This window comes from Hypanus sabinus, chromosome 12, assembly GCF_030144855.1.
Source record: "Hypanus sabinus isolate sHypSab1 chromosome 12, sHypSab1.hap1, whole genome shotgun sequence".
Lineage (NCBI taxonomy): Eukaryota > Metazoa > Chordata > Chondrichthyes > Myliobatiformes > Dasyatidae > Hypanus > Hypanus sabinus.
The window spans coordinates 11,398,865-11,413,235 of NC_082717.1; the positions used below are offsets into that span (position 1 = coordinate 11,398,865).

The 14,371-nt window shown below is 42.6% G+C and overlaps 1 protein-coding gene across 1 annotated transcript in view; it reads right to left on the reverse strand.

Annotated features, from left to right (window-relative positions):
- Positions 1 to 1,719: 1,719 nt before the first annotated feature.
- The window catches only part of vta1 (vesicle (multivesicular body) trafficking 1), a 306,723-nt gene continuing 294,071 nt past the window's right edge, over positions 1,720 to 14,371 (reverse strand). Inside the window, exon 8 of the mRNA XM_059985541.1 lies at positions 1,720 to 3,301. Within this exon, the coding sequence (XP_059841524.1) occupies positions 3,156 to 3,301 (146 nt within the window). The 3' untranslated portion in view covers positions 1,720 to 3,155. The remainder of the gene's footprint in view (positions 3,302 to 14,371) is intronic.

A 14,371-nucleotide genomic window follows, 5' to 3' on the forward strand; every position in this document is an offset into this window, starting at 1 on the left:
AGTCTGCATTTCCCTGCAACTTGCACTAACTTTGCATAATTTAGTTTTGTTTGTTGCATCATGTAAGTTATGTTAGATTAGGTTTCTGTAATTTATGTTAGGCAATCTTAACATCTATATTTGGCAAGGTGCGTAAGTCAATAAGCAAAGACGAAAGAGTGAATCATTTTGGGAAGGTGAATATAATCAGAACTAGTCTATGGTTCTATGAAAGGTTAATCACATTCACTAAATTTGCTTTAATTCTTTTAAGTTTGTGAAAAGGCAGCATCCATCATTAAGGGCCCCCTTCTCACCCTCTTCTCATTACTACCATCAGAGAGGAGGTACAGAAACCTGAAGACATACACTGAACATGTCAGGAATAGCTTCTTTCCCTTTGCCATCAGATTTCTGAATACAGAATGAACACTGCCTATTTTTTATACAGCTTACCTAATTTAATTTTTAAAACATCTTTCTTATTGTGATTTATAGTTTTTGTATGTACTGTTCTGTACTGCAGTCACAAAACAACAATTTTCACAACAATATGTCAGTGATATTAAACCTGATTTTGATTCTGATTCTAAAATCTCTTGTACTATTTGCCTCTTTCAACATCCCTGGCAGCAGGGTCCAGGCGCCCATCACTCTCCGTGTTTAAAAAAACTTGCCCTGCACATCTCCTCTGTACTTTTCCATTCCCACCTTTAATACATGCCCCTAGTACTAGACGTTTCAACATTAACGTTATTCAAAACAGCGTAACAGAGAGATGAAGGCCGAGTGGGACTGAGAGGGAAACTACAAGATGGAATTGAACTCCTTTGGTAGGAGAATCTTAAGTTTACCCACACTTCACTTTCTTTGTAGCTGTTACATTTTATTCTGCATTGTTATTCTTTTACTTTGTTCTACCTCAGTGCTCTGTGTAATGATTTGATCTGCATGAACAAGCTTTTCATTGTATCTTGGTAAAATGAACCCATGAATACTACCTCACTACTTTTTTTCTCTTTTTGCATTACTTTTTAAATTTAATATATATATTTACTGTATTTTTAGTTGTTATTATCATGTATTGTAATGTACTGCCACATAACAAGTTTCACAACATATGCTGGTGATATTAAACCTAATTCTGACATGTAACAATAATAAACAAATTGCAATAAGTTATAGGAATAGTCTCACAATGTCCAGCTGAAGGGTCTTGACCTGAAACACTGACTGTCCATTTCCCTCTACAAATGCTGCCTGACCCATTGAGTTCCTCCATCATTTTGCCTTTTTGCCTGATTCCAGCATCTACAGCTTGATAGAGTGGACGTGGAGGGGATATTTCCAATTCTGGGAGAGTCCTGGACCAGAGGGTGCAGCCTCTGAATAGAAGGACTTCCATTTAGAACAGAGATGAGGAGGAATTCAGTATCACAGGCAGCTGTAGAGGCTAATTTGTTGGGTATATTTAAAGCACAGGTTGATAGGATCTTGATTAGTAAGGGCAACAGATGTTACAGGGAGAAGGCAGGAGAATGGGGTTGAGAAGGAAAACCAATCAACCATAACTGAATGGCAGAGCAGACTCGTTGGGCTGAATGGCTCCTATATCAGACAGTTTCTTGTATCTACTGGTGCTGATTAAAAATGCTCCCCCTCACCAACTGGTGAATCTATCAGCTCAATGTTGACTTCATCTGAGTTCCCCAATGCAAATGAACACAGGACAATGGCAGATCATAGACACATACTTTATTTCTCTTATAGATTGATCAGTACAAGTAACCAAAAGTGCCATGTGGGAGCACTTCACATCAACTGCAAATCAGGCCTAGGGGATCTTGTTGACCATGGGGGAGCGGAGGATGGATTCATTAACAATTAAATTTAGTTCTCTAGTGACCTTCCAAAATAATAAACAATGCTTTAATCAGTACTGTTATGTTGTACAAGGCCAATTAAGAACTATTATGCAGTGTTAAAGTTGCTGCACTTGATATTTCAGTGAGTTTATGAAAATTTGTAAATAACTAAAGAGTAGTAATTTTAGATGTTTGATTTAGCCACACATGCACACACATCCAGTGCAATACACATCATCTCATCCCCGAGAAGAAACAGACAAACACGGTATTTATCACAAAACATTATGTCAACAATACTCATCCATGCATACTGAATATGTCTTCTGGGATCTGGTTATATTATGAGTGAAGCTGGATTATTCCTCTGAATGGATATTTTAGACTGGATGTTCAATGCTGCTTTGGGAGACTTTGGGCACATCAGCCTTGTGATTCCAGGTAGTTTGGTTGCAAGCTGGTGTAATGCCTGAGATCTGTCTCTGCGGCCATTGCATTCCATTTTTGGCCCCTTGCAAACAGGTGTCCAGACCAACTCAGCAATGCGGGCGCTACGTACAGCTAATGGAGGTGGTCATTTGGTGTGCTTGTATCTGTGGAAGACAGAAGTCCTCTTCAGCCAGATGGGAATCTGAGCATGCTTGCTAAGGGGTGGATAGACTTGATTTACATGCTGCTGTACAAGGATATTGAGTCTGCTGCTCATCTGATTATCTGGGTACAAGGACTGTCAATATCTGACTACCTGGGTCCAAGGATATGGAACACACACAAAACGTTGGAGGAACTCAGCAAGCCATGCAGCACCAATGGAAAAGAGGAAAAGGTTCACTCTTTTCCATAGATGCTACCTGACCTGCTGAGTTCCTCCAGCATTTTGTGTTAGTTGCTTGGACTTCCAGCATCTGCAGATTTTCTTGTGTTTGCCCAAGGATATGGAGACTGTCACACATGGTCTTATCTCACTACCTGGGTGCCACTACTTGCTAAAATATCCATTTACAGGGCAATTACCTCACTGAGAAGGCAGAAGAATTGGAGAACTCAATGCAGGCTCCATTAGTATTATTACTAAGTGTGCTCTTTCCTTTCAGACAATATTAAAACCAAGCTTGTAATAGTCACACCCAGTGCCCAAAGTCCCTTCCTTCGAGATCAGAAACACCAACATAGTTCTTTAGATCAAAGTGAGAGGGGAGTTGCTGAAGAGGTTACAACAGGCTCCTTCGTTATGGAACAGAGACCGGAGTCAGGCACTGGTCAGCTACTCGGGTGGACATGGTTACAGGTAGGCGGTGCTATGTAGAGGACTCATTCTCTCCCTGTGGTAAGCAACTTGAGGGCCTTCTGAAGGTTCTGCACGGCCGTCCCTACGTCTTCATACTGCAGAGCACTGCCGGCATACTTGCAGTACTTCTGAGCTCTGGCGTAGTCTTCCGGGGTCAGGCGTACCTCCCCTGTGGGTAAAACAGATTATTCCAGTCAATAGGTCAAGAGATTTCTAATTATCATTAATACTGTCAACACATATATTGGAACATAACTGATCACTATGAGTATTGGTATTGGTTTATTATTGTCTCATATACTTGGATACAGTGAAAAGCTACTCTTACATACTCTACGCAAATCACATCAAATTATACAGTGCAATGAGCAAGAATAAGGTTGAACAATAACAATGCAGAATAAAGTATAAAAGCTACCAAAACAGTGCATGATCATAAAAAAAAATTATGAGGTCAAGTAATCACTCAAGAGGTCCATTCAAAGTCTGATAACAGCAGGGTAGAAGCAGTCCTTGAGTCTGGTGGTATGTGCTTTCAGGCTTTTGTATTTTCTGCCCAGTGGGAGGGGGAGAAGAGAGAATGTACGAGGTGGGTAGAGTCTTTGACTATGCTGGCTGCTTTACTGAGGCAGCGAGAAATGTAGACAGGATCCATGGAGAGGAGACTGGTTGGTATGAGGTGCTGTCTAGAAGTGAAAGCAGAAATACTGGAAATATGCAGCAGATGCAGCATCTATGAAGTTCAAGTGCCAGTGAGTTTGGGCTGTTATCCCTTCTCATATTTCATCTGGGTAGACTCCAACTTGATGTAATGAACATTGATTTCTTCTGGTAATTTCTTCTCCCTTGTCCCTCTCTCTTTTTCCATTCCCCATTCTGGCTCCCCGTTACTCTTTCTCTTCTCCTCACCTGCCCGTCACCTCCTTCTGGTGCCCCTCCTCCTTCCCTTTCTCCCATGGTCCACTGTCCTCTCCTATCAGAGTCCTTCTTCTTCACTCTACCTTTTCCATTTATCACCTCCCAGCTTCTTAGTTCATCTCCCTCCCAGCCCAAACATTAACTCTTTGTTCCTCTCCATAGATGCTGCCCAGACCTGCTGAGATCCTCCAGCATCTTGTTTATTTATTAATTAAGATACAGCGTGGAACCTACGAACCAGTACATCTTTGGACTATGGGAGGAAACTAAAGCACTTGGAGAAAATCCACGCATTCCGCGGGGAGGACTACAAATTCATTACAGAGGACAATGGAATTGAACTCTGAACTCTGATGCCCTGAGCTGTAGTAATAGCATTGCACAAACCACTACGCTACTGCAGTGCCTATCTTGTGTGCTGCTCTGGATTTCCAGCATCAGTTGAATATCTTGTTTATTATTATGGAAGGTGCCTTGTTTTGTCATTGACACCTAGATGAGATGTTCAACTGTAGTCTTGACCCTTCTCAGGAATAAAGAAGATGCAGAGAGTAGTGAACTCTGTCCAATACATCGTAAGCACATCCCTTCCCACTATCTGTTGTATCTAAAGGAGGCGCTGACTCAAGAAGGCAATGTCTATCATCAAAGGTTCCTATCATCTTCTCACAGTTACCATCAGTCAGGAGTTGAGTCCTGAAGAAGTGTCTTGGCCCAAAACATCAGCTGTTTACTCTTTTCCACAGATGCTGCCTGACTGCCTGAGTTCCTCCAGCATTTAGTGTGTGTTTCTTAGGAAGAACTTCTAGTGGGACCAGAGAAAATTGCATGGAAGGCATTCAAGGATGTTGTTGAAAATATTCTTGGCAACTACAGACCACCAAACTACATGCAACTGGTTGAAAACATGCTTCAAGCATACAAAATGCCATGGGAGAAAGCCCTGGTGACCGGGTTAAAGGCACTAATCATGGATCCGTGGTGCAGAAGGGAAAGAGAGAGAAGAAGGGAGCGGTATTAATCAGGGACTTGATAGTAAGAGATTCAGATAGGAGATTCTGTGGACGTGAATGGGACACCTGGATGGTATGTTCCCTCCCGGGTGCCAGGGTCAGGGATGTCTCAGATCACGTCCACAACATTTTGTAGAGGATGGGAGAACAGCCAGATGTCTTGGTACATATTGGTACCAATGACATAGGAAGGAAAGGCAATGAGGTCTTGAAAAAAGAATTCAGAGCTAGGTAGAAAGCTGAGAAGCAGGACCTCCTGGGTAGTAATTTCTGGATTGCTGCCTGTGCCATGTGCCAGTGAGGGTAGAAACAGGATAATTTGGCAGATAAATGCATGGCTGAGAAGCTAGAGCAGGGGGCAGGGCTTCAGGTTCTTGTATAATTGGGATCTATTCCAGGCAAGGTTTGACCTGTTCAAAAGTGACAGGTTGCACCTGAACCCAAGGGGGACCAATATTCTCACGGGCAGGTTTGTTATAGCTGTTGGGGAGGGTGGTGGAAACCGGAGTGAAGGGATTCAGTATAGGACGGATGGTAAAAAAGTTCAGATAGCGTGCAGTCAGATTGTCAGGAAGGACAGGCAGGTAATGGGGCTTAGTTGCAGCCAGCAGGCTGAGAATCAAATCATTAGGGATGCAAAATCAGAAAGGATAGCAAATATGGTACTCAAGGTACATCTAAATGTGCATTGTATAGAAATAAGGTGGATGATCTTGTTGCAATATTACAGATTGCCAGGTATGTTGTGGCCATCACTTAGTGGCTGAAGGATGGCTGTAGTTGGGAGCTGAATGTCCAAGGTTACATGTTATATCGGAGGGATAAGAAGGTGGGCAGAGATCTTAACATGTGAGATTTTAACATGCAGATCGATTGAGAAAATCATGTTGGTAATGGATCTCAAGGGTGAGTTTGTTGAATGCCGAAGAGATGGCTTTTTAGAGCAGTTTGTCGTTAAGCCTACTCTAGGAGATCAGCAATACTGGATTGGGTGTTATGTAATGAACCTGAGGTGTTTAGGGAGCTTAAGGTAAAAGAACCTTTAGGAACCAGTGATCACAATATGACTGAGTTCAACTTGAAATTACAGTAGTGTGAGAGAGGAGTTGGACAAAGTAAATTGGAAGGAGCTGCTGGCAGGGATGTCAGCAGAGCAGCAATGGTCTGTGTTCCTGGGGAAAAAAAAGGAAGGTGCAGGACACGAGTATTCCAAAAATGAAGAAATACTCAAATGGTAAAATAGTACAAATGGCTGACAAGGGAAGTAAAAGCTACTGTAAAAGTGAAAGAACACACCAAAGCAAAAATTAGTGGGAAGATAGAGGACTGGGAAGTTTTTAAAAACCTACACAGAGCAACTAAAAAATCATTAAAAGGGAAAAGATGAAATATGACAGCAAGCTAGCAAATAATATCAAAGTGGAGAGTAAAAGATTTTTCAAGTATGTCAAGAATAAAAAAGAAATCAGAGTGGATATAGGACTGTTAGAAAATGAGGCAGGAGAAATAATAACAGGGGACAAGGAGATGTCTGATGAACTAAATGAGTATTTTTCATCAGCCTTCACTGTGGAAGACACTAGCAGTATGCATGATGTTGTAGTGTGTGAAGGAAGAGAAGTGGGTGCAGTTACCGTTATAAGAGAGCAGGTGCTCAAAAAGCTGAAAGACCTAAAGGTACACAAGACACCTGGATCAGAGGAACTGCACCCTAGGGTTCTGAAAGAGGCAGTGTTAGGGACTGTGGTGGCATTAGAAATGATCTTTCAAAAACTATTGGACTCTGGCATGGTGTCGGAGGACTGCAAAATTGCAAATGTTACTCCACTCTATGAAAGGAGGAAGGCAGAAGAAAGAAAATTATAGACCTGTTAGCTTGACCTCAGTGGTTGGGAAGAACACCCTAAAAGTTAACTTGCAGATTGAGTCGGTGGTGAGGAAGGCAAACACCATGGTAGCATTCATTTCAAGAGGTCTAGAATACAAGAGCAAGGATGTAATACTGGGGCTTTATAAGGCACTGGTGAGGCCTCACTTTGAGTATTGTGAACAGTTTTGGGCCCCTCATCTTAGAAAAGATTGTGCTGGCATTGGAGAGGGTCCAGAGGAGGTTCACAAGAATGATTCCAGGAAAGGGCTAACATATGAGGAACACTTGATGGCTCTGGGCCTGTACTCGCTGGATTTCAGAAGGATGAGGGGTGATATTATTGAAATCTTTTGAATGTTGAAAGGCCTAGACAGAGTAGATATGGAAAGGATGCTTCCCATGGTGGGAGAGCCTAGGACAAGAGGGCACAGCCTCAGGATAGAGGGGCACTCTTTCAAAATAGAGATGGCGGAGAAATTTCCTTAGCCAAAGGGTGGTGAATTTGTTGCCACATGCAGCTGCGGAGGCCAGGTCATTGGGTGTATTTAAGGCAAAGATTGATAAGTTCTTGTTTGGACATGGCATCAAAGGTTACAGGGAGAAGGCTGGGAACTAGGGTTGAGGAGGAGATAAAAAAAAAGGATCAGCCATGATTGAGTGGAGGAGCGGACTCAATGGGCCATGGCAATTCTGCTCCTATGTTGTTTTTTTTGTAATTTATTTTTTATTGAAGTTCATCATCAAACAAACATTTCCATAAGATGTGTTTCAGATATTGTACATATATATCATATATGCCACAAATCTCCACATAATATTTATCTGAGGTATACACTTATAGAAAAGAGAGGAAAGAAAGAAGAAGCAAAATGAGAAAACTATGTACAAGTAGGGAGTGATCTTTTTTTTACAACAGATTCATTGATTTGTGAGAATAAAATCAGGCCTATGAGGCATTATGTAGTTAAACCATTTTTCCCAGTATGAATCAAATTGTTCCAACCTATGATTAACAGATGCTGTTATCTGCTGCATTTCGTAAAGGTCTATTGTAATTTCAATCATGCACTTATGGACGGGCTCTCCTGTGATAACCATTTCCTGGTAAGGGCCTTTTAACCAGCCACCAGTAGTATAGTCATTAAATACTTATCTCTTTTCAACCATTCTTGAGGTATATACCCTAAACATATGGTGCTACTTTCTAAGGGTATTTCACATTAAAAGTTGTCTTGTAGGTGTAAAGGGGGTTTCTTATTGGTGTAAGGGGGTTTCTTTTTCTTTGTTACTGCGTATGTTAATCAAAATGGTTTCTTTGTTTTGTTAAAAGTAGGAATGCTTCTTTGTTATGAGAGAATGTTGGAAGCTTGTTTGAGTTAAAATTTACTGATAACGAGAATTCTATTCATTTGTTAACCAATTGGGATTAATGTTATTCTCTCTTCTGGGTCTGTAAACTAGTGTTGGCGGGCTTTTGGGGAGTCGGCGCAAGGGGGTGAGAGAGAGAGGACGCGATGCTGTATGCTGGGCGAGGAATGGACCCCAATCGGGGGTCTGAGGTCAGGATTGTCGGCGAGGAGAGGAGACGAAGACAGGCGTGCCGGGGGTGCTTGGTTGACCACTTCGGGTGGTCCTGAGCTACGGGTCGAGGAGGTCTGAGGGGATGGAATGGTGGCCAGAAGACTTAGTTAATTGAGTTCCAACAGTTGTGCATGAGGTGGTTTGGACTTTGATAAGTTTTAGCGCATTTTCATTATTTTCTTTTCCTTCATATATACTGTATCGTTATTAATCACTTAGTTCTAGTAATATCTATAAAGTGTAATCATTTAATCGCATATGGTGTACTGTCTGTTATTTGGCCGGGTGGGGACATCACACAGCATCCACACAAGCTGGCTACCCAGTTTGGCGGGGCCGAAGGCTGCTCCCCCGAGACGGCAGAGAGCTGAGCGTGCCTAAGGCGTGCCAGGGGGCTACATAGGGTATTGTGTATCCCACTCCAGTAGTCTTTGATAATGGTGCAGTCCCAGAAAATATGATAATGGTTTGCATTTTGATTTTTACAATTTCTCCAGCGAACAGGGAGGTTACTATCAAAATGGGATTTCTGAGAGGGTGTAATAAAATATCTTCTCAAGTTTTTCCATCCGAACTCCCGAACATCCGAACTGGTACACTTTCATTGATACCTCCATATTATTGTTCATTCTTCCTCAGATAGAATTATCTGCTCCTATATCTTATGGTCTAAAACCATAGAGTGCAACATGTCACTAAAGATCCATTTTCTACATTCCCGTTTAGACTTCTTCCCTGTAAATCTTGGCACTGTCAGTGACGAGCATGGTGAAAGGTTTCACCAGGACATTGTGGTCATGGAGAAACAGTATCAGTGCAAATGGAATCCATCAAAGCTGGCTGATTATTGTTGGACACTTAAGCGAGAAGCCTCAGAGACTGAGTACAAACGTAAATCATCAACAGAACATTTTTAGCTCAGCTAGCTATTGCAAAGCATCAGCACGGTTACGTAATAAAATACATTATATTCAATAAAAGTTAATTTCTTGTTTCTCCAAATTCCTACGTGATACAAGCAGTCTGAAATTGTGTTTGTATTCAGCTTCAAGTGGTCTATCATGAACAAAAAAAATTCTGAGGAAGCAATACTTCTGAAAAATTTGTTGACCTGTGATATCAGAGATCTAAAGGCACGGATAAGAAGTATTATGTTAACCCTAGTGTTTTGTTCAACTCTCAACTTTTGTTATGTTTTGGTCATTTTCACACTGCTGTTTATAGCAGCTTATGAACAGGCTATAAAACACGTTGAAATGTCTTGAAGTGGGTAACTCAGATGGAAAGTTATTGAAAGCTGTAATCAACACAAAAGTTAAACGAAAGAATAGCTTCGATAAGGCACCTGGGGAATCGGGAGTGCAGTTTTATGCCCCCTATCTAAGGAAGGATGTGCTGGCATAGGAGAGGGTTCAGAGGGGGTTGCAAGATAGATCCTGGGAAATGAAGGGGTTAACGTATGAGGTGGGTGGCGGGGCGTAGGTAAGTCTCTACCAAAGTGGGTATGACGTGCTCCTTCCCTCTGCTAGCTTGCAGGTTCCCCTGGGGCAAGGTGTAGCACCTGCTTAGCACCCCGGATTGAGCCACGTAAAGCCATGGGAGCAGCTGGTGGATGGTCGTAAGAGCAGCTGGTGTATATCACAAGTCTTGGATATGTGACTACTGATGCCAGGCAGATAATCTTTGAAGAATATTGATAATGGCCGGGGTTCCCCGTCTTGAAAAGACACTGCCCAGAAGAAGGCAATGGCAAACCACACTTGTAGAAAAATTTGCCAAGAACAATCATGGTCGTGGAAAGACCATGATCACCCACATCATACAACATGGCACATGATGATGATGAACACATAAGGAGAATTTGATGGCCCTGGACCTGTTCTCCCTTCAGTTTAAAAGAATGGAGGGAGGGGGGAAATCTAATTGAAGCCTATTGATTACAGAAAGGCCTAGACTGAGCCAAACTGGAGAGGATGCTCCCTATCGAGGGGGAGTCTAGGACCAGAGGGCACAGTCTCAGAATACAAAAAAGCAATGAATAGGAATTTCTTAAGCATCAGGGTGGTGAATTTCTGGAATTCATTGCCACAGACAGCTGTGGAGGTCATGTCATTGGGTATATTTGAAGTGGAGGTTGATAGGTCTTTAATTAGATTGAGCATCAAAGGTTATGGGGACAACGCAGGAAAATGGGGTTGAGAGGGATAATAAATCAGCCACGGTGGAATGTTGGAACAGGCTCGATGGGCCAAATAGTCAAATTCTGCACCTATGCCTTGTGGTCTCATGGAAAGGGACTTGATAATGTGGCTGAGAAACAAAAAGTTGTGACAGATACAACCCCACTCAACACTTCCTTTTAATCTTGCTATTGCAGCTGGTAAAATCTTTACCTTCTCATCGCCACGTTACAGGATGACAATGAGCTGTTGACTGTAATTGCATTCACCGGGATGCCTCAAAGCAATTACATTTCATTAACTCAACACACCTTGCATTATTACCTTTGATGAGACATTACAAAAGACACAGGTAGATTTATGCCTGAAGTTATCATTACAAAATCACTTTGGTTTCAATACTTATTCCAGATTACTAAAGAACTTGTTACACGGGCGCTCCTAAGGTTATTGAACTCAATTGAGTCGGCTTTGGCTCTGGTTGTGAAACTATTAGTGACCTGCTACTTCTAGTCATAGAGCAATAGAGTACAGAAATAGGACTTACAGCCCATCTACTCTGTGGAAGAATTCAAATGCAGCAAAGCAAGGTTGGTCATTACCCTCACTGAATCTGACAATACTGTTATTCAAACAGCGCCCCCCCCCCCCCCCCGTGTGGCAACAGGGAGGAAGTAGACCCCATCTGAAGCCGTTCAGAGTGCTAGGTCTGCTCTTCACTTCAGGGATGTGGTTGTTGGCCAAGTCCAACATGGGAGAGCCGGTCTTGGGCTCATCCCAAAGGCTCCTCAATGGCACAAGGCAACATCAGTGCAGAAGAGACGGCTTGTGGTGGAGGAGGTGAGGAGACAGGAGGAGGCAGAGCAACACGCCAGAGCCATCTCAATGGCCAACCAGGGCCAATGGACTAACTGGGAGAGCCTGGAAAAGAGAAAACTCAGTTGGCGTGACATCTGGGAGATGGAGGGATCTCGGCTAAGTTTTGTCATCAGAGCCACTTATGACCTCCTACCAACACCTTAAAATCTGAACCAGTGGTGGGGAGAAGACCTCACTTGCTCTCTTTGTCAAGCACCTGGATCACTAAGGCACATTTTAACAGGATGCACCATGAACCTCAGCCAGGGGCAGTATCGTTGGCGGCATAACCAAGTTCTCAGACTTGGAACAGAGGCAAACCACTGTAAATGCTCTGCCACAATCATCGGCAGGAAATATCCACATTACACGATTCGTACCAGCAGGCCAACCTCCAGAGCACCAGGTAACATCAAAGGATATAAGCATTCTGCAGGTTGCTCAGGATTGGAAAATGGACATGGACTTGGGTAAAAAGCTTGTGTTTCCGCCCAGACATTGTGGCTGCAACACTCCGGCCAGACATAGTCCTGTGGTCCACAACAGCCAAGCTGGCATATATTGTGGAATTGACAGTACCATGGGAAGATAGTGTTGAAGAAGCTTATGAGAGGAACAAGACCAAGTACTCTGAACTGGCAACTGAAGCTGCTTAGAATGGCTGGAAGACCAAGATTTTTCCTGTAGAAGTGGGATGCAGGGGATCTTTTGCTACATCTATAAACAGTCTATTGAAGAAGATGGAGGTGGGGAGTATCTCCCTCCAACAAGCAATCAAGTCCCTGTCAAATGCAACAGAAGAAAGCATCAATTGGATTTGGATTAAAAGGAAAGACAACAACTGGGCTGCAAGATTAAGACAGGAGGGTATAGAACTGAGGGGGGTTTATCTGGGACGCCAGGTCTGGAGATATCGTGGGCTTATCAATAAAATGTCAAAGGAGGAGGGTGCCCACCTGATGATCCCAATGACATAGCTACCCTCCTCATCACCACTCCAAGCCTACTGCCAACATCGAGAGTGCTGACTTTATCATAGGGATTGAAACATCAAGTCCTAGTAGTTCTACTGCTCTACTGCCTAGTCCCATTGGAACCCGGACTATAGCTCTCCCATTCATGTACTTATCCAAACTTCTCTTCAAAGTTGAAACTGAACCCTCAGCCACCACTTCCACTGGCAGCTCACTACACTTGCACCATCCTCTGAGCTTTCATCTGGACCTCTTTTTCCGACTTGTAACTAATTTTCAGAATTATCAAGTTAAGTCACAGAACAATACACTTAAGCTGCAGGTGGAACTTAGCAGGTCAGGTAGTATCTGTGGAGAGGAGTAAATAGTTAATGTTTCAGGCCAAGGCCCTTTACCAGTTCTGCTGAAGGGGTTTGAACCGAAACATTGACCGTGTTCCTCTCTGTAGATGCTGCCTGACCTGCTGAGTTCCTCAAGCATTTTGGGTGTGTTGCTCTAGATTTCCAGTATCTGCAGAAACTCTATTTTTTTGATATGTCACAGAAACTTGGCACCAAATTCATGCAGGCTTCCAACAGAGAAATCCAGTCAGTAGTGTTCCCCTGCAACCCCAAAAATTATTTTCTTTCAAGGGCATTTTCAGTTCCTTTCAGAAAACAACCTGCTAAGGAACTTGGAAGGTCAAGTGGCATCCCTGGAAGGAAAGCAATTGGATATGCCCTGGAGAGAAAATAAGTTTCTATTCAGGTCAAAACTCTGCATCCTTTCCTTCATTTGTCCCACTGAGTTCCTCCAGCAGATAGCTTGTTGCTCCAGATTCCAGTAGCTTTTGTTTCCTTTTAGAAGGCCCCAATTAGCTCAACTTCTACTAACCCCACCAGCAGTGAGACTCAGATGATCACCATTCTCTCCACAGAAGATTTTGCTCATATTCCCCATATCTTGCCCTTGACATTGAACCATCTGCTGCTGAACTAAAATTCTTCTATTCATCCTTCCTAAAGAGTATCAGGTTTATTTTCATTATGATACATCACAAAAATTGTTGCTTTGTGGCAGCAATACAGCACAGTACATAAAATATACTATAAATTACAGTAAGAAATATATATTAAAATATTAAATGTAGTGCAAAAAGAAGGAATAGAAATATTGAGGTAGTATTCATGGACCAATCAGAAATCTGATGGCGAAGGGGAAAAAATTGTTCCTGAAACATTGAGTGTGTGTCTTCAGGCTCCTATACCTCCTCCTTGATGGTAGCAATGAGAAAAGGGCCTTGATGATGGAATGATGGAAGTCCTCAATGATGGATGCTGCCTTTTGATGCGTCACCATTTGAAGGTGTCCTGGATGGTGGGGTGGCTAGTGTACATGATGGATCTGGAAGAGCTTACAACTTTCTGCAGATTTCTCTGAACCTGGCCCCTCTGTACCAGATGGTGATACAACCAGTTAGAATGCTCTCCACAGTATAACTGTAGAAATTTATGAGTGCCTTGCATGACATGTCAATTCTCCTTAAACTCCTAATGAACAAGCCACTGTCGTGTCTTCCTTGTAATTGAATAAATATGTTGAGTCCAGGATAGATCTTCAGAGATACTGATAGTCAGGAACTTGGAGTTGCTCACGTTTTCAATTTCTGATTCCTCAATGAGGCTTGGTGTGTGTTCCCTTGACTTACCCTTCCTAAAGTGCACAATCACTTATCGCCCAGGTCTGACTGACATTATGTGCAAGGTTGTTGCTGTGACACCACTCATCTGTCTCACTCCTGTCAACAATAGTTGTGTTGTTGGGAAATTTATAGATACTGTTTGAGCTATGCCTAGCCACATGATC